The 20,636-nt window shown below is 42.1% G+C and overlaps 1 protein-coding gene across 4 annotated transcripts in view; it reads right to left on the bottom strand.

Moving 5' to 3' along the window:
- The window catches only part of DCTN2 (dynactin subunit 2), a 133,454-nt gene that overhangs the window by 50,876 nt on the left and 61,942 nt on the right, over nt 1-20,636 (bottom strand). For all 4 annotated transcript variants that reach the window (XM_033937476.1, XM_033937477.1, XM_033937478.1 and 1 more), the window contains 3 exons: nt 17,562-17,658; nt 10,541-10,602; nt 8,428-8,526 (listed from right to left, as the gene is read on the bottom strand). In XM_033937476.1, the coding sequence (XP_033793367.1) occupies nt 8,428-8,526; nt 10,541-10,602; nt 17,562-17,658 (258 nt within the window). The remainder of the gene's footprint in view (nt 1-8,427; nt 8,527-10,540; nt 10,603-17,561; nt 17,659-20,636) is intronic.

The following is a 20,636-nucleotide window of genomic DNA, read 5'->3' as shown; positions in this document are numbered from 1 at the left end:
AGTCCTTTGCGTATTTAGGCACCACAGTAACAGGCAGGACAAATCACCCTCTAAATCAGTGGTCTCCAACCTTTTTCATGTAAAGGGCTGAACTGTGAATAAGAGATAACTTTTGGTGGTCCTCGGAGCTTTCAAGCTTATATATACTACTACTAATTTTGTAAACTGCCTTGATCTGTTCAGATTGGGGTTTTTTAGGTTTTTTTAAAAAACTATGTTTATTAAGTGCATCATGTTGGAAAGTACAACAGTATACAAAATTTCAACCATGCTGTAACAATAAATGATTCACAAGACTAAGCAAACAATATATAAAGTTTTCATATCTAGAGAATGACACAGTGGCTGTTACCCGTGGCCAGCCGCGAGTAACCCGCTGAAACGGTGGGGGGGAAAACAGTGTTCACCTTGGTTACGGGGACAAGGCCATTCACCGCCCCATGAAGCAGTAAATGGCCTTGTCTCCGCAGTTAAATGAAAGAACATGCACAGTCACCGATCGCGCTCCCTCACTCCCTCCATACTGATAGCCGCCGCCCGATTGCCACCGCTACAAAAGCATCTCCCTCCCTCCATCCCTCCTGAATGCTGCCGCCATCACCTGAGCATCTCCCTCCCTGCTCCTTACCTTCACAGCAGGCATTTTCTCTAAATTTGCTTCCTATGAGCAGCTGGAGCATTGAAGTCGCGTGTGGCTGCCATAAAGGTCATCTCTGATGCAACCGGAAGTTGCATCAGAGACGATCTTTCCTGTAGCCACATGCAACTTCAAAATTGCCTGCTGCGAAGGTAATGGACAGGGAGGGAGAAAGGGAGGAAAGGTGGGGTGGAAAAGAACAGACACTGAATGGAACTGGGGGAAGGTGGGCTAGAGAGAACAGACGCTGAAGCAAACTGGGAAAGGTGGGCTAGAGAGGAACAGATGCTGAAGGGAACTGGGGAAGGTGGGGTGGGGAGGAACAAATGCTGAAGGGAACTGAGGAAGGTGGGGTACAGAGGAACAGACGCTGAAGGGAACTGGGGAAAGTGGGGTACGGAGGAACAGATGCTGAAGAGAACTGGGGAAGGTGGGGTGCGGAGCGGAGGAACAGACGCTGAAGAGAACTGGGGAAGGTGGGGTGCGGAGCGGAGGAACAGACGCTGAGGAAAGCAGAAACCAGACAACAAAGGTAGAAAAAAAATTTATATTTATTTTATTTGCTTCAGGATAAAGTAGTATATTAGTTGTGTTGATAAAAATTTATAAACAAAGGCCTGCCAGCTGAACATCTTTTTCTAGTTCAGCAGCCAGAACTTTGATTTATAAGGAAGGAATAAGCTAAATATTGTAGTACTGAGGCTTATATGGATGCTGCGGAGACAGTGGTCACGGGAACGGGAATGGGGCAGGGACAGTGGTCGCGCGGACGGGGCAGTGACGGGGACAAATTTTTTCCCCATGTCATTCTCTATTCATATCAACAGTCAGCAAAAGATATCATACCAGACAAAAAGAGGTCTCCAAAGTAACTGCGGAAAAAAGAAAACCTACTCACAATGTGGCAAAGCATGAAGCCCAGTCAGCAAAAATAAAAACAAAAGAAATAAACCACAAAAATCCAAAGGCCATACAGCAATATATTCGTATGAACAGTATGGTATGATAGGAGTAGAGCTCCCTAAACATTACTCAAGAGCACTGTTTTTTTGCAGTTTACACCCCAACCAAAAAAAAAAAACCTAAGCCATAAATTTCCCACTTCCCCCCAATCCCCCTTACCACCCTAAAGAGAAACATCAGGATTAATAAAAGGTGTCTAAGGCAGATATTCTCAGGCTGCGGGGAAGATAGCGCCCCACAACACATCTCAAGCATAAGGAACTGCAGTCTCAAGGCCCCCTTAACCCCCCTGCAACTCGGACATGCTGCCTTTTTCTTTTGGAATTTCTTTTGGATTTTATTGGCAGATCATTTTGCAGGGTTATAGTTGTTTAGCTATTCTAGAGTAAAGACAGAACATGTGATATAAAGTGACATGGAATGTGAAAGCTCAAATAGGCCATCATGGATACAGCAGCAAAGAGTAAACAAGATATGTTTCCAACAAACATGTATACACCACTAGCCAACTCTCCTACTGTGCTCAGAGGCCAACAGGCTGAACGGACTGATTAGAGCAATTAGGCTGTGTGCCCACCTATAAGAGTGCTGGCAGTCTCTGCCAGAGTCCTTTATAATGTGTTCATTCAGGTTTCATTCGAGATTTATTCACCCACAGTTCAAAGTGCACCATAGTAGCAACTCTATTACTCCAATCTGCATAAGTAGGTGCCTGAAGGGATGCCCAAGACCTCAAGCATTTATGATAGTCATAAGTTTTAAAATGTTTAAGTCAACATGAGAAACATAAAGGAGTATGTCATCTGCAAACATGCTAATACGATATGCTTGGAGCCCATGCCCTGAATGGAAATGTCCAGCTGTATATTTATGGCCAGTGGTTCCAGCGAAAAGAGAAACAGCAGAGGAGACAGTGGGCACCCCTGTCGTGTGCCCCTGTGAAGTGCAAATGAAGAGGAGAGGCTACCATTGATGAGAAGTTGAGTTGTAGGAGTAGCGTACAGTACTTGTATCCAGGTGATAAATTCCCCTTCAATACCAAATCTGAATGGTCCAAAAAAGATGATTCCAGGAAATCATGTCAAAGGCTTTTTCCACATCCAGGCTGGCTGTAAGGGATTTATCTTCTGAGTTGTGTTTAGCCTGTAGTACTGAGAGAGCACCTTCATCAAATTCATGGAAGCATAACGACCAGGGATGAAGCCCACCTGGTCAGGATGTATAAGCATAGGAAACAAGGTATTTAATCATGCAGCGAGAACAGTGGCCAACAATTTATCCTGGTTCAAAAGTGAGATCAGGTGATAGGAACCTAATTGATTCGTAGCTCTCCCTGGTTTACCATGTGCACTCTATTGCACACTGGATCCAGGGGGTTCTTCACCAGAAGCCCTGTGAAAAGCCTCTGCAGAGGTCCCTGTAGGTCAGAACACAGTATCTTGTAGAACTCAGGGCCAAGCCAGTCCAGTCCTGGAGACTGTTAACTTTAATTTTTTAATAGCCCGAGAAATCTCAGAAGTGACTGGAGAGTTCAGGATCTGTTTGTGCTCTTGAGTGATTTATGGCAGTGGCAGATCCCAAAAGAAGGTGTCTCATTTCTAGGTCTTCCAAACCAGCACTATATAACTTCTCATAGAATGAAACAAACGTTGCATAATATCGGAGTGAGCACTGTAATGGCGACCATCTCCTCCCACTATGTTAGTTATTAGGTGTTTGGAGTTGGCAGGCCGAGTGAGGCAAGCCTGCAAGTGTCTGGCTTTATTGCCCCAATGGTAAAAATTATGCTGATAAGATCGCATAGTGTGCTCTGCCTGTTGATTAAGCAGTACGTTGATCCACTCTCTGATCTGTTGCATCTGTGTTCGGATTGTTGGGGTCATTTGAGAGATATGCTGCCTGCGGAGAGCACTCATTTGATTAGTCAGTGAAAGTAATTTGCCCTCCCTACGTTTCCTCTGCGCAGTAGTGTAGGTGAGTATAAGGCCTCTCATCACTGCCTTCGCCACATCCCACAATGTCACCGGGTCAATGTTCCATGAATCGTTATAAGTCATGTATTCTTTCCACTTCGCCTGCAGAAAAGCGTAAAACTCTAAGTCTTTGTATAGATGGGTAAGCATACGCCAGATCTTAGTGTCCTCCATGGAGGCAAACTGCATGGTAAGACGTATCATTGTATGATCCGAGAAGGCTAGTTCCACAATATTCACAGTGGTCAGCATGGGAAACAGAGAGTCCGACAAAAGCAGGTAATCGAACAAATACCCGATGGGGATGAGAATAAAAGATAAAGTCAAGGTCATCCAGATATAATGCCCTCCACGAGTCTACTAACATGAGTTCTTTAGCCCAAAAATTCACTCCTTTGTCAGAAGCATTCTTCTGTATATGCTTTGGCGGTTTACAATCAGAGTTGGAAGCCATCAAATGACAACAGCTTGGTCAGTACTGAGGAGAAGAACTTATGGTTAGACATTTGGGGCATAGATATTTCCCAACACAATCTTATGACCCCATAGGTCTCCTGCAAGGAAGTGATATCTCCCCTCAGGGTTCTGGAACTTCACACTGGATGTGAAAGGGAAGTTGTTTATGTATCAGTGTCACCTTGTCTATCTGCCCATTTACTCAAAGGAGTAAATGGGAAGATAGACAAGGGTGAACAGGTCGACATCAGATTTTCAGAAGGCATTCGACAAGGTTCTGCATGAACGCCTACTTTGAAAAATTATGAGCCATGGAATCGAGGGTGATATGCTCACGTGGATTAGGAACTGGTTGGCGGATAGGAAACAGAGAGTGGGGATGAATGGACAATATTCAGACTGGAAAAGCGTCACGAGTGGAGTGTTGCAGGGTTTGGTGCTCTTCAACATATTTATAAAACGACCTAAAAATTGGCACAAGTGAGGTGATTAAATTTGCGGACGATACAAAGTTATTCAGAGTGGTGAGGACACAGAAGGATTGCGAGGACCTACAAAGAGACATAAATATGCTCGAGGAATAGGCCACGAAATGGCAAATGAGGTTCAACATGGATAAGTGCAAGGTGATGCATGTCGGTAACAAAACTCATATGCACAAATACAGGATGTCCAGAGCTATACTCGGAGAGAGCCCCCAGGAAAGAGACTTGGGAGTACTTGTAGACAAGTTAATGAAACCGTCTGCGCAATGAGTAGTGGCGGCAAAAAGGGCAAACAGAATGCTAGGAATGATTAAGAAGGGGATCACAAACAGATCTGAAAAGGTTATCATGCCGTTATACCGGGCCATGGTACACCCCCACCTGGAATACTGCATATAACACTGGTCGCCGTACATGAAAAAGGACATAGTACTACTCAAAAGGGTCCAGAGATGAGCAACAAAAATGGTTAAGGGACTGGGGGAGTTGCCGTACAACGAGAGACTGGAGAAACTGGGTCTTGGTGGTAAAGAGAGCAAAACAGAGAGAGAGAAAAAAAAAGAAAAAAACAATACATCCCCCACCCCCAAACCACACACACCTCCCCCCCACCAAATTCCAATCATACTCCCCAAACCCTCAGTCAAATCCACCCCTCCCTCGGAACACTACAAAGTCTACCCCCCTTACAAAAATATGTCCCAGCTTCAGGGCACAGAGCTAAACAATCCAGTGCATATCAACAAACAAGAAACAACATAGCAATAACAATCACTTCCTCCCCCCTCCTCTATACAGTGATTGCAACCAAAATAAGAGCATCCAATAGTCCATCTGAAAAATAAGAGAGAATAATAAAGAAGTGTTCACTTAGTTAGGGTCAGGGTCAGGGTCTAGTCCCCCGTCAGCAGAGCGTGAGAGCCTGCACACAGTGCACTTCAGGCAAGACAGGTGTGACGCACCAGAGGAAGGGAAGCCATCAAAAACCAAGGGAAACATGACAATAAAACCGCTTCCCCGAGTGCATATCCTCAAACATAAAGCAAGTATAGTGAACACCTTACAAGTTCAGCAGGGCAGTCCATGGCTCTCTAACAGATGAATATGAGACTCAAGAGCAGGGCTCACTGTGATGTTCTCCGCTGGTCAGGTACTCCCTCAATCTCCACAGCAGGCAGTAGAGAAGTGACAAACTGTTCCAGCTCTCACATGAACATATCAATAAAGATGACTTTATTAGCATGTTGTATTCGTGCCCAAACAGGAAATAACAGCGCAAATTTAATGCGGCGGTTATACAGTTCTGTGCAATAAGGTGCCATAGCACGCCTTTTAGCCGACACTTGCACTGAAAAATCTTGGAATAAAATATCATGTTCTCCATATTTTAGGCTCCTAGACTTCCGATATTGCTGCATTACCCATTCCTTGCCTGGGTTTCTGTTCGTTCTCCCATGCCTGGCCCACCTGGTGCACTCTCTCCAGTAGTATCGGGGCCGGTGAAGCGGCGCTGTTCAACAGTCCTCCAGAGTGGACCGGAGATCTCCATCCTTAATAGAACTGGGTTGAGCAATAAAGTGGATGTTATTCCGCTGGCTTCAGTTCTCAGAATCCTCCAACCATTCTAGTATGGTTTTAGAGGAAGATTCCAGGCTGTGTATTCATTCCTCAAAGTTATGGGCCCGATCCTCCTGCTATGCAATGCGATCTTCTACCCATTGGATCCGGCACACCTGGTGTGCGAAGCTTTCCTTGAGGTCGTCGATGGCTGTATGAATTTTAAATAACTTGTCATCCATAATGGCAGTAAGATTCTTCAAAAGCTCCTGCACTGCAGCTTCATGTAAGGTGAATATCGGGCCAGTGATCTTGTCCGTCATCTTGGTGTCTGAAGCTTTTGGTTTGTCTTGAGTGGTGCGTGGTTGCTTTTGAGTCATAATGATTAAACTGTCCCTCCAGACTAAGATATTCAGGGAGCTAAGAAGGCCAAATAGATGGTTGAAAAGAGTTTGCCAAAAATCCACTGAAAAGGTACTTATTAAGCGACTATGTGTTCAGTGTCTCGAAGTTGGTGTAAGGGAAGTACACTCAAGCCCAGAGCATCACATGGTCCCCCAGATTGGGTATTAAACATTAAAAATACTAATATTGATTTTACAACACTTCAAGGATATACTTTTTTAAAAAACTCATTTTATTTAATACTTAAAAAAAAACCTACAGTAATTTAATTTTGTATTGTCAACAGTAGCAAATTTTATAAATGAGACACTTGAGTAATAAACTTAAGAGACTGTATGCAGTTTCTATATCAAGTGGGTATTTACAGGTTTTAAAGAGCATTTCAGCCAACTGTTGAGGGCCACAATGGAGGACTTCAGGGGCTGTGCTTTGGAGACTACTGCTCTAAATATTTGCGGGATGCTTCTTAAGGTGCCTTATGTGTGAAAATCATTGTGTTTACTTGGCACCTTTGAGTACTGCTTATGTGCAGAAGCTATTTGGCTGCTAATGCTTCTTTTTACTATGGCCCAGATTCACTAAAGATAGCGACTCACTCACTTTTGGCTGATTTTCAAACAGTGATTGATTCACGATGCTTCCCCACCGGCACGAAGATGGCAGGAGGAATGCTTATTCCCTCCTACCATTGCCCCCCCCTGCACTGAACTGATATGGCAGGAGGAATGCCCACTTCCTCCTGCCTTCACCACCACCCCCACCATCGGGTCACTCTCCTGTACCTTTAAGTTGGGAGCTGGAGGGGTGCTCAGTCCCTCCTGCTCCTCCACCAGCAACTCTCTGTGCAATGCAGGCCTTAGGCCCCTCCCCAGTGCATCAAGTGATGCATGGGCAGGGGCTTAAGGCCCTGATTGGCTCAGGTGCCTCCCTAATACATGCAAAATATCTGTGCCATTAAAAAAAAACAAAAAAACTGGCAGGTCTATAGCACTCAGGTTTTAGGATCGTAAAACCTGATGCAAAATAGCCAAGCAAATGTTAGTGAATCAATCACTTGGCTATTTTGCATGGGTTTAACAAATTTGCATGGCTGGATCGGAAAATGGGCGATCGAGGGGAAAAGGAAGCGGTGGGCCATTTTGTGAATCGGGTCGGTTAGCAGCTATCATCGCTATACTTGTTAAAACAGGTTTAGCGACGATCGCTGAATTTAGTGAATCAAGACCTATCTGTTGACCATTTAAGTACCCTACTACTGCAGGATGAAAAAGGAATACAAAAAGCAGATTGCATTTTTCCCCGAGTCAGCTGCAAGAAATGAGGACAAGTTCCTAACCCATCAAATCAGCCAAGGGAAAACCCGTTATCTTCAAAATACATGTCCAATTTTCGTGAGCAAGAACAGTGTAAAAAAAAATAATAATAAAGTTTTATATATATATATATATATAAAATAAAGTGATCTTAAACTGGTAAAGTCAGCAGACTGGAACTGGAAGCTTATTGCAGCTGTAGGTACGACTTCAATGTGTCAAATTTTATATAGAGAGCAAATTAAACAGGTCAGTCAATGCCTGATTTGGATAAGGAGCAATATCAAATTTAAAATAACTTGGAGGCCGAAGCAGGAAGACTTGCAGAAGGATTCTACCATAAGCCTAATAGAATGGAATGCAGTAAATTAAGTATAGGCAAATTTTATACATGGAAATCCTGTGGCAAATAGGGGAAGAGTATGCTGGACGCATGTGCATAAGGTTTCATGGTACGTGTAGCTTCTTATGCACATGTCTATTGCTTACCATATGCATTTAAAACTTGTATGGGCTTCCTTTTGTTCACAAAGCAAGACAAAGCAGAAGAAGAAGGCAGAGCTGGAAGCAAACTACCTTTCTGGCATAGATATGCAAAACTCCAGAAGGGTGAACTGAATATGATGCTAGAACCTCACCTGTATTTTCTCCACTTCCACACTGAGCTCCTGAATCTCGTGCAGAAGGCGCTGGTATTTTTGCTGAGGTGTCTCCTTCAGGCCAAGTCCTTCCCCCAACTTCACACAACACATACAAAATGCAAAAAAAGAAAAAAAAATTCTTTTTTTTTTTTAAATTCTTTATTCATTTTTGCATATAACAAGTGCATCAAAAAAAAAAAAAATCAAATGAACTTAGAAATACACACTTGATTATCTTTCATATAATACATCAAATAAACTAAACTAAACTAAACCTTGGGTTTGTATACCGCACCATCTCCATAGTTGTGGAGCTTGGCACGGTTTACAGGAATTGTAATGAGAAAGGAACTCCATGGAGGGCTAGATGAAGATCAGAGGGGAGAAGAATGTTAGAGGGCTAGGATGTCAGAAGATTCGGGGAGTGTTAGGTTTTGGAGAAGAGCCAGGTTTTCAGATGTTTACAACATTCCAATCCATATTTATATTCCACAATATCTTGAATATTATGTAATACATCTAATATCTAAACAATTATTATTAGAATAGAAAACCCTCCCATCCCCTCCCCTCCCGTTACAGAAAATTCCATCCCAAAATAGTGATATACTCATCCACCATATAAGATTAATAATACCCACCCACACCCCCTCCTATCCAATATCTTACCTTTATTTTGGGAGAAAAAAATATTCAATATGGGTCTAGTACATGGAAGGGGCATAGCCAGACACTTAATTTTGGGCAGGCCTGAGCCAAAGGTGAGTGGGCATGACACCCTATCTGGCATCATTCCCTAACCCCCCTCCCCAGAGAATCTGGAGGGGGAGGATCACAATTTAATTTCCCGGACCCTCTTCCTAGTACCTTTAAATCTTTTAGAAACTCATTCCCCTTCCTCACGCCAGCTCCAAGCTTTCCCTCTGATGCAACTTTCTTGTCTCAAGAACAGGTAGTTGCATTGGGGGAAGGATGAGGCAGGCATGAGCAGGGGGAATGGGTCGCTTCTGCCGAAGAACTAAAGGATTTAAAAGGTACTGGGGAAGGGGTTGGTGGAGTGCAGCTAAGTGATCCCCTGATCTCCTAGAGTCTTCAGTTGGTTGGGTTTGGGGACCCCATGAGCCACACTGCTACTGCTGGGTGGGCCTGAATCCAAAGTGAGTGGACCTGTGCCTGCCTGAGCCTACCCTTGGCTATGCCATAGGTACATAGAAACACATACCCGTGTTTCCCCCAAAATAAGACAGTGTCTTATATTCATTTGGGGCCAAAAAAGGCACTAGGTCACACAGCAAACCACGGAACCCCCGCTGACCCTCCATCCTTCCCTCTCAACCGAACTCCGCCGACCACGACCATAAATACCTTCCAGCAGAGAGACGTCGGGCCAGTAGCACTCACAGGCTGCTTCGCGGCCTTCTCGCTGGGGTCTTCTGTGTGCCACGTTACTGATGACATCATTAGTGATGCAGCAGGGGGAATTCCCAAGCGAGAAGGCCACAAAGCAGCCTGTGAGTTCTGCTGGCCTGACGCTCCTCTGCCAGAAGGTATTTATGGTCGCGGTCAGCGGGGTTCAGTTGGGAGAGAAGGATGGAGAGTCAGCGGGGATTCAGCGGTTTGGCTGCACTATGGGGGAAGTGCGGCTGCCTATGACTAGGGCTTATTTTCAGGGGTAGGGCTTATATTAAGACCTAACCCGAAAATCATATTAGGGCTTATTTTCGGGGAAACATAGTAGGAAGTCAGAAGACTGCAGGGCTCTCTTCACTTGATATTTAGAAGGCATTTGAATCTCTACAGGAGTTCAATAGTTTAAACTGTTTTTAGTGTATTATGGGGTGCCACGTTCCCTGCTCTCTCCTTTCTGTGAAAGCTAAGAAGCAGCCCTGAGGGTCAACCACTTCTCTTATTCTTTCCAATGATGGTAATTGTCTTGCAGTCATTTTTACGAACCTAAAGTCAAAGATTAAAATTTAAGCATTCTTCTGTCTTCTCCACTCATCAATGTTCACCACCTTAACCGCTTCAAAGAACCCAGCACTGCTCTCCATTTACATATGTCATTTCAAAATTTTTTACAATAGACATTCATAATAATTAACACACTCACAATTTCAAACTCCCCAGATTCATAGCCAGTCCTTCTAGTTTTACTGATCCGATCAGAAAAATCTGAAAAAAATTAATCAATTTAGGATTAAAAAAAAAAAAATCTAGCACAAAACTAAGGTAGGGGGTAAACAGTAACAAATATTGCTAAATTCTGCGACTTAGCTAATGGAGGAAAAAACCCTGCAAATTAATACAATACTGAAATCTTTAAGACTTGGCTACCACACAAGTCTATAACCACTTAAGTAAGTAGCATAGAGAGAAACCAGGGGTCTCAAGTGCTCAGTCAAAAGCCCGATGTTTTTCTCAAAGCTAGTGACTTATTCGGTGAGCTATCATCGGTCCCGTATACTCTCTATAACATTTATTTATAAATATTTTTTTATTTATTTTTTATGCTTTTTATCATTATTTAGAAAAACTGATAAAGTGATCTAGTAGTCTGAATTTCTAATGCATTACTCTCCCATTTTGATTAGAAGTACTTAGCTTTCATTTTCTTTAGCTGAAAAGTACTGTTTCAATTTTCTTCTTCCTTTAGTTAAAAAGAAAGCACTTTAAATTGCTTTTAAATTTTTGCATCTTGCTCCTCTAGGTAAAAATCTTCATTCCAAGAGACCCTCTGGTGTTTGGATGAGAGAGGAGTAGAAGGGGACCCTAGTGTTCAGGACCACTGGACTAGAACATATGATTGCATATAGTAGAAGAAGGAAATTGTGCAGTCTCTCATGTCCTCTACCTTGCCAGGACTCTGCATCAATATCTTTCTGGCTCTTTCTTTTTGGATCTTTCAAATGTTTTAATTGTTCAGTATGTAAGGTCATTTTACCTGTGAAGATATTCACTCTTCCACAGATGGGTACTTGATGCTTCAGTTTGACAAAGGCTTGTTTTATTCATCCTTGGCTCCTGGATCTTTTAATTCTTGTAGTTCAGTGTATAAAGGCCCCAAAATTTGGAACTGCCTCCCAACCTACTTACATCAGACCTCTTCCTATCTTCAGTTTAGGAAGGTGCTAAAAATGCATCCATTTTCATTAGTCTTGCTATGATTCATAATGTCTATGTTGCTAATCTTATTATTATTATTATGTAAGCTGCAATGATTCCCAGTTGACATTTGCAGGATATAAGAAACAATATAGTATGGTATGTTATGGTACAGGACCTGAAGAAATATTCTCTGTATAGTTAAGCTCTGGAACTCATTGTCAGAAAATGTGGTAACTAGTTAGCATAGATGGGTTTTAAAAAGGTCTGGACAAGTTCCTGGAAGAAAAATCCATAGCCTGCTATTGAGACAGACATGCTTGCCTTAGGATCCGTAGGTACTGTTTGGGTTTCTGCCAGGTACTCGTGACCTTGACTGGTCATTGCTGGAAACAGAATACTGGGCTACATGGACCATTGGACTGACCCAGTAAGGCTATTCTTATGCCACAGTGAAGATGGGAAAAAAGTATTTCAAAGTGTCCAGGAGCTATGGCAGATTAATTGGGGGAGGGAGTGGGGGAGGAGGAGGAGAGAGAGTAACAGAGATGTGATTTCTTTAACACACTGATCAGCAGTGTCATGACACCAAGTGGGATGTTATCTTTTCCACTGATCTAGTGGCTGGATTTAGGGACCATAATATAAAAATCATCATCAAAAAGAAAGCCATGATTCTGGAAACCGAACTTACAGAAGGATCTGTTAGCATTTAGGCGTAGGCTTCAGACCTGGCTTTTATTGTAGACCAGATTAAGCTTGAAGGACCAAGTTTTGAGTGAGTTAGTTAATTTTGCGATTATTTTTATCTTAGCATTGCATGTTTGCACAATTCATGAAAGAAAACATTTAAACTAAAACTAAACTTTTAAGTTTATATACTGCATCTTCTCCATAAATATAGAGCTTGACACGGTTTACAAAAATTAAAAGGGAAGTATAGTGGAAGTTGGTGGGAAAATAACCAAGTTTTCAGGTGTCTACGGAATAGTTGGAAAGAGCTCAGGTTGCGCAGCTGGGCAGGGAAATTATTCCAGAGCTCTGTAGTTTTGAAGTGAAGAGATTTCCCTAGTTTTCTGATGCAGGTAACGCCGTTTAGTGAGGAGAAAGATAATTTGAGCTTTTAGATAGATCTGGTGATGTCAAGTCTCGCAGCATTCCAAGATAGAGGAATTAAAGGGGGAAGAATGCCATGGAGGTTCCTGAAAGTTACGCAGGCACATTTAAAGTAGACCTTGGAAATTACTGGGAGCCAGTGGAGTTGTAGCAAGAACGGCAAATCATGGTCAAAGACGCAGTATTCTGGATCTGCTGGTCTTTTCTTGGTCAGACTTAAATAGACCTAGTTGCAGTAGTCCAGCCTCGAAAGAATGCTTGATTGAACAAGAACAGCAAAATGTTGTTGGTGGAAACAGGATCTCACTTTTCTCAACATATGGAGGCTAAAAAAGCATTTTTTTAGTAGTTAAGATGATCAGTAAATGAAAGTGTTAAATCTATAATGACACCCAAAACTTTGCTTGAGAATTCAATCTGCAGTGAAGGTCCAGAAGGCAGTAGAATGAACTGAAGTAGCTGATCTAACTTTGGGCCAAGCCAAAGTAGTTTTGTTTTGGACTCATTCAGCTTCATTTGTACAGTAAGGGCTCAAGATTGAAGCTTTGTTATGCATTCTATAATATTCTTGGTGAGATTAGTAAGATTCAAATCTATCTCAAGAAGGACGAAGATGTCATCTGCATATGTATACAGTGTTTCAAAGGGGGAGAGATGGAAAACCTTCAAGGTGGACATATAGATATTGAAAAGAATAGGGGGCAGAGGTGATCCCTGCGGGACTCCAAATAACGGCTTCCAGGGTGATGACCTGGTGTCATTCATATTAACAGTATATGAATGAGATCGTAAGAATTTTGAGAACCAGTCTATGACCGTAGAATTAATACCTAGCTCAGAAAGTTGTTAGATCAAAATGTCGTGGTGAACAACATCAAAGGCCGCAGATAGGTCAAATTGTAATAGAATAGCAAACTTATTGCAAGAGTGTAGTTGCTAGACAACTTGGAAATTTGAAAGTGTACAATTTTATGGGGCCAGAAGTGATACATCCTAGAATACTATGGGAGCTTAGAGAAGTCATGGTGGGACCTTTTAAGAATTTATTTAATAGATCTGTTATTGCAGACCAGATTAAGCTTGGAGGACCAAGTTTTGGATTGGAGATGAGCAGATATGGTCCATCTCCATAAAAATGGGGATAGGGAAGAAGTGGGAAACTATAGGCTGGTAAGCATCAAGACAGTGTAGGGAAAATAATGGAATTTCCGCTGAAGGAAAAGATAGTTACATTTCTAGAATCCTAACGGTTGCAAGATCTGAGGCAACATGGTTTTACCAAAGGAAAATCTTATCAAACTAATCTGATTGATTTCTTTGACTGGGTGACCAAAGAACTGGATAAAAGACACACGCTAAATGAAATCTACTTGAATTTCAGCAAAGCCTTTAATACAGTTCCAAGACTCCAGAATAAACTGAGAGGGCTGAACTTAGGACACAAAGTGATGAACTGGATCAGAAACTGGTTGACTGACAGGTGGCAGAGGGTGTTGCTAAATGGAACTCACCCGAAGGAAAGGAAGGTGAATAGTGGTGTGCCTCAGGGGTCGATACTGGGGCCAGTTCTGTTTAATATGACATTACTGACAGGTAAGAAGGAAAAATTTGTCTTTTTGCAGATGACACAAAGGTAGCCAACAGAGTAGATGTCCTGGAGGGAGTAGAAACCAAAAGAAGAGTTCTCCAAAAATTAGAGGACTGGTCAAAGGTCTGGCAGTTAAAATTTAATGCAAAGAAATGCAGAGGATGGGGTGCAGAAATCCACAGCAGATGTAAGATAGGATAGATTGATAAGCACAGCTCAGGAGAGGGAACTTGGGGTGATGGTGTCTGAGGAGCTCAAAGTAACAAAACAACTCAACAAGATGGTGGCCAAGGCCAGAAGGATGCTAGGCTGCATAGAGGGGAGTATAACTAGCAGAAGAAAGAAGGAGTGAATGCTATGAGAACTCACGTCAGCCAATCAGCTAGCAGCTGTGCATGGGCCGGCGCAACGGAAGGTCGCTCCTGCCGTGATTCACCGCTGGACCACTAGGGATACTAAAGGTACGTGGGGGAGGTGAGAGGGAGGTAAAAATTCTTAGAATAGGCTGGGACAGGAGGCAGGAGGAATCCTTCCTGTCCCGGCCACTGCTGGACCACCAGGTCTCACGGCAGGCCCGGCAGAGGCCTGTAACAGGTTCGGGAGGGGGGGGGTTGGTCAGCACTGACCCAAATATAAACAGAGATCCCATTTTTAGGCCATTTTTTGACACAAAAATCTGTTTATATTAGAGTATATACGGTAGCATATCTAAGCATTTTTATTATCTAATAAATAAATAATCCTACACTAGCATTATTCTTTCATAAGGCAGCAATTTGTAGAATCACAGGGACACATTAGGTGCTTTCATATTCCCAGTACATGAGTGCACAAAATTACTGTCTTTATGATGGAAGACCACAAACTGAAACTCAACCCAGACAAAACTAAATTAATCCTCCTAGAAAATAACAAAATCCCAACTATAACCAACTTAGAAATCAACTCTATCAACTACCCTTTGCAAACCGCCCTAAAACTTCTAGGTATGACTATTGACAGAAGCTGCACCATGCAACCACAAATTAACAAAACAATACAGAAATCTTTTGCAGTTATGAGAAACCTTAGACAAGTCCGAAAATTCTTCGAAAAAAACACAATTTCAGCTCCTAGTACAATCTCTAATCCTAAGCATCCTAGACTGTTGCAACATCCTCTACCTCCCCTGCCCTGCAATAATGATTAAACAACTACAGACAATTCAGAATACAGCTCTGAGACTCGTCTATTCATTGAAAAAACATGATCACATTACTGAGGCATTCATCAATTCTCATTGGCTTCCAATCCAGGAAAGAATACAATTTAAATTCTACTGTATACTATTTAAAACTATAAATGGAGACAGCCCAACCTACCTAAACGACCGCCTCATCCAAACCACCTCTACCAGGCATAGAAAAACACACACCCCATTCACTTACCCCCCAATCAAAGAAGTAAAATGGAAAAAACTATACAACGGACTACTGGTCACTCAGGCAGCGAAGATAGACAACCAAGTCTCCAATCTATTGACAACAACCCTAGACTACAAGATGTTCAGAAAGGAAATAAAAACTATACTCTTCAAGAAATCCCTTAATAAAGCTTAATACCATGATAAAGCTTAACCCCCCTCTTACCATCCCCTCCCTAACCCCAGATCCTACTTTTCTCTCTCTTGGAAACCTTCTCTGATCTAACGTTGTAACCCTTCTTCCATAACTCTTTTTGTAATCCGCTTTGAATCGAAAGGTAATGGCGGAATAGAAATCTGTAATGTAATGTAATGTAATGTAATTCTCTGTTTATAATTGCACTTAGTATTTTACCTACAGAGTCACCGTCCCGGAAAAGGATCCTAACATTCTATCAGGAAAGGAATGGAAAACAAAGATGAAAATGTTATAATCACATTTTTATTAAAATTCGATTCCATCGCTTATCAAAACTTCTAAGCCTTTCTATGGTGCAGCCATACCTCAAATACTGTGTGCAATTCTGGTCAACTTAACTCAAAATGTTATAGTGGAATTAGAAAAAGTTCAGAGAAAGGTGAGGAAAATGATAAAACGGATAGGACGACTTCCCTACGAGGAAAGGCTAAAGCAGCTAGGGCTCTTCAGCTTGGAGAAGAGATGGCTCAGGAGTGATATAATAGAGATCTATAAAATGCTGAGTGGAGTGGAATGAGCAGATGTAAATCACCTGTTTACTCTTTCTGAAAATACTAGGACTTAGAAGCTACTAAGTTGTAGATTTAAAACAAACAGGAGAAAATATTTCTTCATTCAATGTGTAATTTAACTCTGGAATTTGATGCTGGAGAATGTGATGAAAGCAGTTAGCTTAACAAGCTTTAAAAAAGGTTTAGATAATTTCCTAAAACAAGTCTGAAAGCCATTATTAAGATGGCTTGGGGAAATCCACTTCTTATTACTAGGATGAGCAGCATAGAATCTGTTTTATTCCTTGAGATCTTACCAGGTTTTGTAACCTGGTTTGGCTTGATGGACTTTTGGTCTGTCCCAGTATGGCAACTCTTATGTTCTTATGAGAAGCAAAGCCAGTGCTAGGCAGACTTCTACTACTACTACTTATTTCTATAGCATTGCTAGATACATAAAAATTAAAGCATTCAAGAGACAGCCTCTGTTTAGTAGAGCTTACAATCTAGTCAGGCTTCAAAGACAACTTCAGTACTTGAAGAACAAGGCTGATGCTGGGCAGACTTCTACAGTCTATGCCCTGAAAAGGGCAAAAAGAAAATTAAGATCAAGCATGCATATGTAGTATTACACCATACCTTATGCTATAAGTTTATCTTGTTGGACAGACTGAATGGACTGCCATCATCTACTATGCTACTATGTTTTATTGTACATGCTGGATTAATATTATGCTATTTGTGTTATCTTCATTTTATGAAGCTGTAGTTCACCTTGGGCTAAAACCAGAAAGGCAGGATGAAAAAGTTAATAAATAAGGCCCCAATGAGTCTCTCTCTATTGTTGCACAACCAAACTGTTTCAACAAAACTGTCAAGCTGCCCAGTTCTAAGAGGGAGACTTCTTGGCCAGTCCTGCTTTTTAATTTCCTTCCCAAAGATTTATGAAATCTCTGATTCTACCCACAGGTCAAATAATGCATCATGATTTGGTTGATAAGAATCGAAGATTAGACTATACTCCCCCTCCAGGAACTGGGTAACTTGGCAGCTCTGTTTCATTGTATTACAAGAAACGAGGTAAAGTATTTAGTACAGAGACCAAGTTGCCTGTCTGGCAAAATCCTGCTGAGGTCAGCTTGCCTTTCTTCAGCCTACAAAATTAATACTCACCAAGGCCTTTGGTACCCACTCGCTTGTCCTTGAATTTGTCATAGGCTGCATTGGGATTCACAATAATGTGCTCCACACTGGTGCTGGTAAGCTCCTCCTACACAAATGATAGCAGTAAGACCCATCATCTCTGGAGATTCAAATCCTCCTGCAATCTCATCCTGATGAAGAACCCTCATGTCTTCAGAGACACAATATTGCTTATGTGCAACAGGAATTATTTCTGAGTCTGTACGGCCATGGGGAAACTGCAGCAATGGCCTCCTTCAAGCTTATAAAAGGAGAAGAAACTCCTAATGGTTTGGCCAAAACAAAACTATCATGTGGAACAAGATTTTCTGTGCGATTAACCAACACATTGGATAAACAGATTTGCAGGGTACCAAGTGTGCTATGGGATTTCCAACTGGATCACTCTCTTCGGGAATAACAACTGACTTTAATAACACAGAATTGCTGTGACTCAACCCGATGGATAATGTTATATTAGGTTTGATTTCAGTCCCAGCTCACATTCCCTAGGCTAGCAAGGGTCAGAAAGGATATAGTGAGGTAGTCCTCACAGCTACTGCATTGGGGGAGGGAAGAAGGTGGGTGTATGAGAAAGCATACCTCTTCTGATAACTCCAAGGTCAGGCTAAGAATGGCATGCTTTAGAAGCAGCTGTATCATCTGTTGCTCTGGCTACAACTCAATGTTCCTTCTAAGCTGCGTGGCTGTTCACCGCTTTTGAAGACCCCTGAGCAGCAATTTAAGACTGCCTCGCAGCACTTCTCTACCTCCACCAGCACCATCCTGGCTGCTTCTCTAAACTAGCAGCAGCGGTGGCAAAACAGACTGCCCCACTCTTCCGGCAGCTTAACTCAAAGCCTCAATAAGGTCAGCAGCTGGCTCTGACCCGGATCAGAAGAGGATGACAAGGGGCATGACCAGCAGCTGTGTGGACTGAGGCTGAGATTGAGGTAGGCTGTTTTGCCACTGTTGCAGCTCATTTAGAGAAGCAGCAGTAGTGGCCTGGATGGCCATGGAAAGTAGGAGTGGGAAGTGCTGCTCTTGGTGCATGACACAAGAGGCAGCAGCAGCCTGGTGTCAGATGGGGAAGAAACATGAGAGAGATCAGATGAAAGGGGAGGAGGTGAAAGAGAGAAAGGCACTAAATGGAAAAGGAGAGGGGGACTAATGCTGTATGGAAGGGGGGAGATACTGATGGAAAGGGAGAGAAGAGGCAGATGCTTTATAGAAGGGGATGGGGGAGACAAAGGGTAGATCCTGGATGGAAGAGGGTAGAAAAAGAGGGCAGATGATGTTAGGAAGAGACAAAGGTAGGAGATGATAGAAGAGGGAAGGAGAGATGCTGGATGGAAAGGAGAGAGGAAGCACAGCAGATGCTGTATGAAAGTGGGGGGAGAGACAAGAGAGTATGCCAATATTGGATGATAGAAAGACAAGAGAAAGATAAGGACGGAGGGAGAGGGGGGAGGCAGAAGTTGTATTGAAGTGGGATAGACAGATTCTGGATAGAACAGGGGAAAGAGAGAGAGAGAGGGCAGATTTGGGGTACAAAGAGGAGAGAGATGATTGAAAGGGGGGGGCAGTAAAAGGGGAAATGCTGGAAACCATAGACTGGTACCAACAAAACTGAAAAAAGTAAATAGCCAGACAAAGGTAGAAAAAAGAATTTTTAGTTTAAGATAAAGTAGTGTGGTAGCTGTGTTAATAAAGTAAAAATATATAGAAAATGGAAATAAAGTGTCTTTTTTATTGGATTAATCTTAATATCTTTTTGACTAACGTTAAGAGACCAAAACATCCTTCCTCAGGTCAGGACAGAATACCATAATAGCAGTATACTGTCCTGACCTGAGGAAGGTGGTTTTGGCCTCTGAAAGCTAATTGAAAAATACATTTAGTCCAATAAAATGGTATCATTTTCCATTTTTTTGTTTTATTTGCATTTGTTAATTTGTAATGTAGTGGTTGGAATATGTCAGTCTGCTATAATTATATTTTGCTCAGTACAGAGTGACGCAAGTTGTTTTCTCTTTCTCTGGTGTTGCACTGTATGAAAAGTCTAGCTTCTAGGGGGGTTCAGTTTAATTTTTATTTCTATTTTTATATTGTGGTTACTTATTCTAAACTGGGTTGAAGATCTGTGTTCTGTATGTTAGAAAAAGACATGGTTTTCTGTTAGCTTTGATTGTACGATTGATCTGTTTCAATCTGGTTTGTTTAATTTTCCAATAAGTTTATTGATGTTCTAGTGGTTAGTAGTACTATCTTTTCCTAGGTAGGTGCTTCTGTGACTTGTGGAAGTTACTGCAATTATGGTATGTCAGAATTGCTCTGTAGGTCTTGAGTGACTTTTGTATTACCATATTTTTTTCGCACTACACGTCTCCATCCGTATTCGCGGTTTCAGCAATTGCGGTTTTGATTATTTGCGGTTTTTAGCTTGCTGGTTCCCCCCCAAAAAAATTACATCAGCTTGCATAGAGAAATAGCAGATTCCAAGCCTTTACAGAGAAAATCGCCAATTCCCAGCACTTTCTTCACCGTGTTTTGCCTCTCCTTCATGAACAGGCCAGGTCTCCCGCCATGTTATTCATGGTTTCACCATATTCACAATGGTTTTTAATAGAAAATAGCGAATAACATATGAAAAAGTTATTCATGGTTTTTCTGTATTTGTGGTTCTGTTAATCCCCTATCACAGCGAATACGGAGGGAGAAGTGTATAAGATGCCCTTTTTACCCCAAAAATTGGTTTTATGGAGCGAATATCTCCCCCCCCCCCCCGGTTACCTTATTTTAATTCTGGTGCCCTCCTCGCTGGATGCAACTGTCTTTCTAGTGGCAGTACAGCTTACAACTGGTCTTAGGGATATTTGGAGCATTGAGATCAAGCACCAAATTTCTGCTTCTCAATGGCCACGACTTTGGTCTTAGAGATTAAAAAGTACAAGGTCAGCATCTATGAGACAAACTTGGTTCTTTTTGTTACATAGAGCTTTTTGGACCCCAGTTCGTTTACAAAAGTTGGATAGCTCTAGGTCTAATAGATGCTGGCATTGTAAT

This window comes from Geotrypetes seraphini, chromosome 3, assembly GCF_902459505.1.
Source record: "Geotrypetes seraphini chromosome 3, aGeoSer1.1, whole genome shotgun sequence".
In the NCBI taxonomy this organism is placed as follows: Eukaryota; Metazoa; Chordata; class Amphibia; order Gymnophiona; family Dermophiidae; genus Geotrypetes; species Geotrypetes seraphini.
This window is presented reverse-complemented; position numbering and strand designations above follow the sequence as displayed.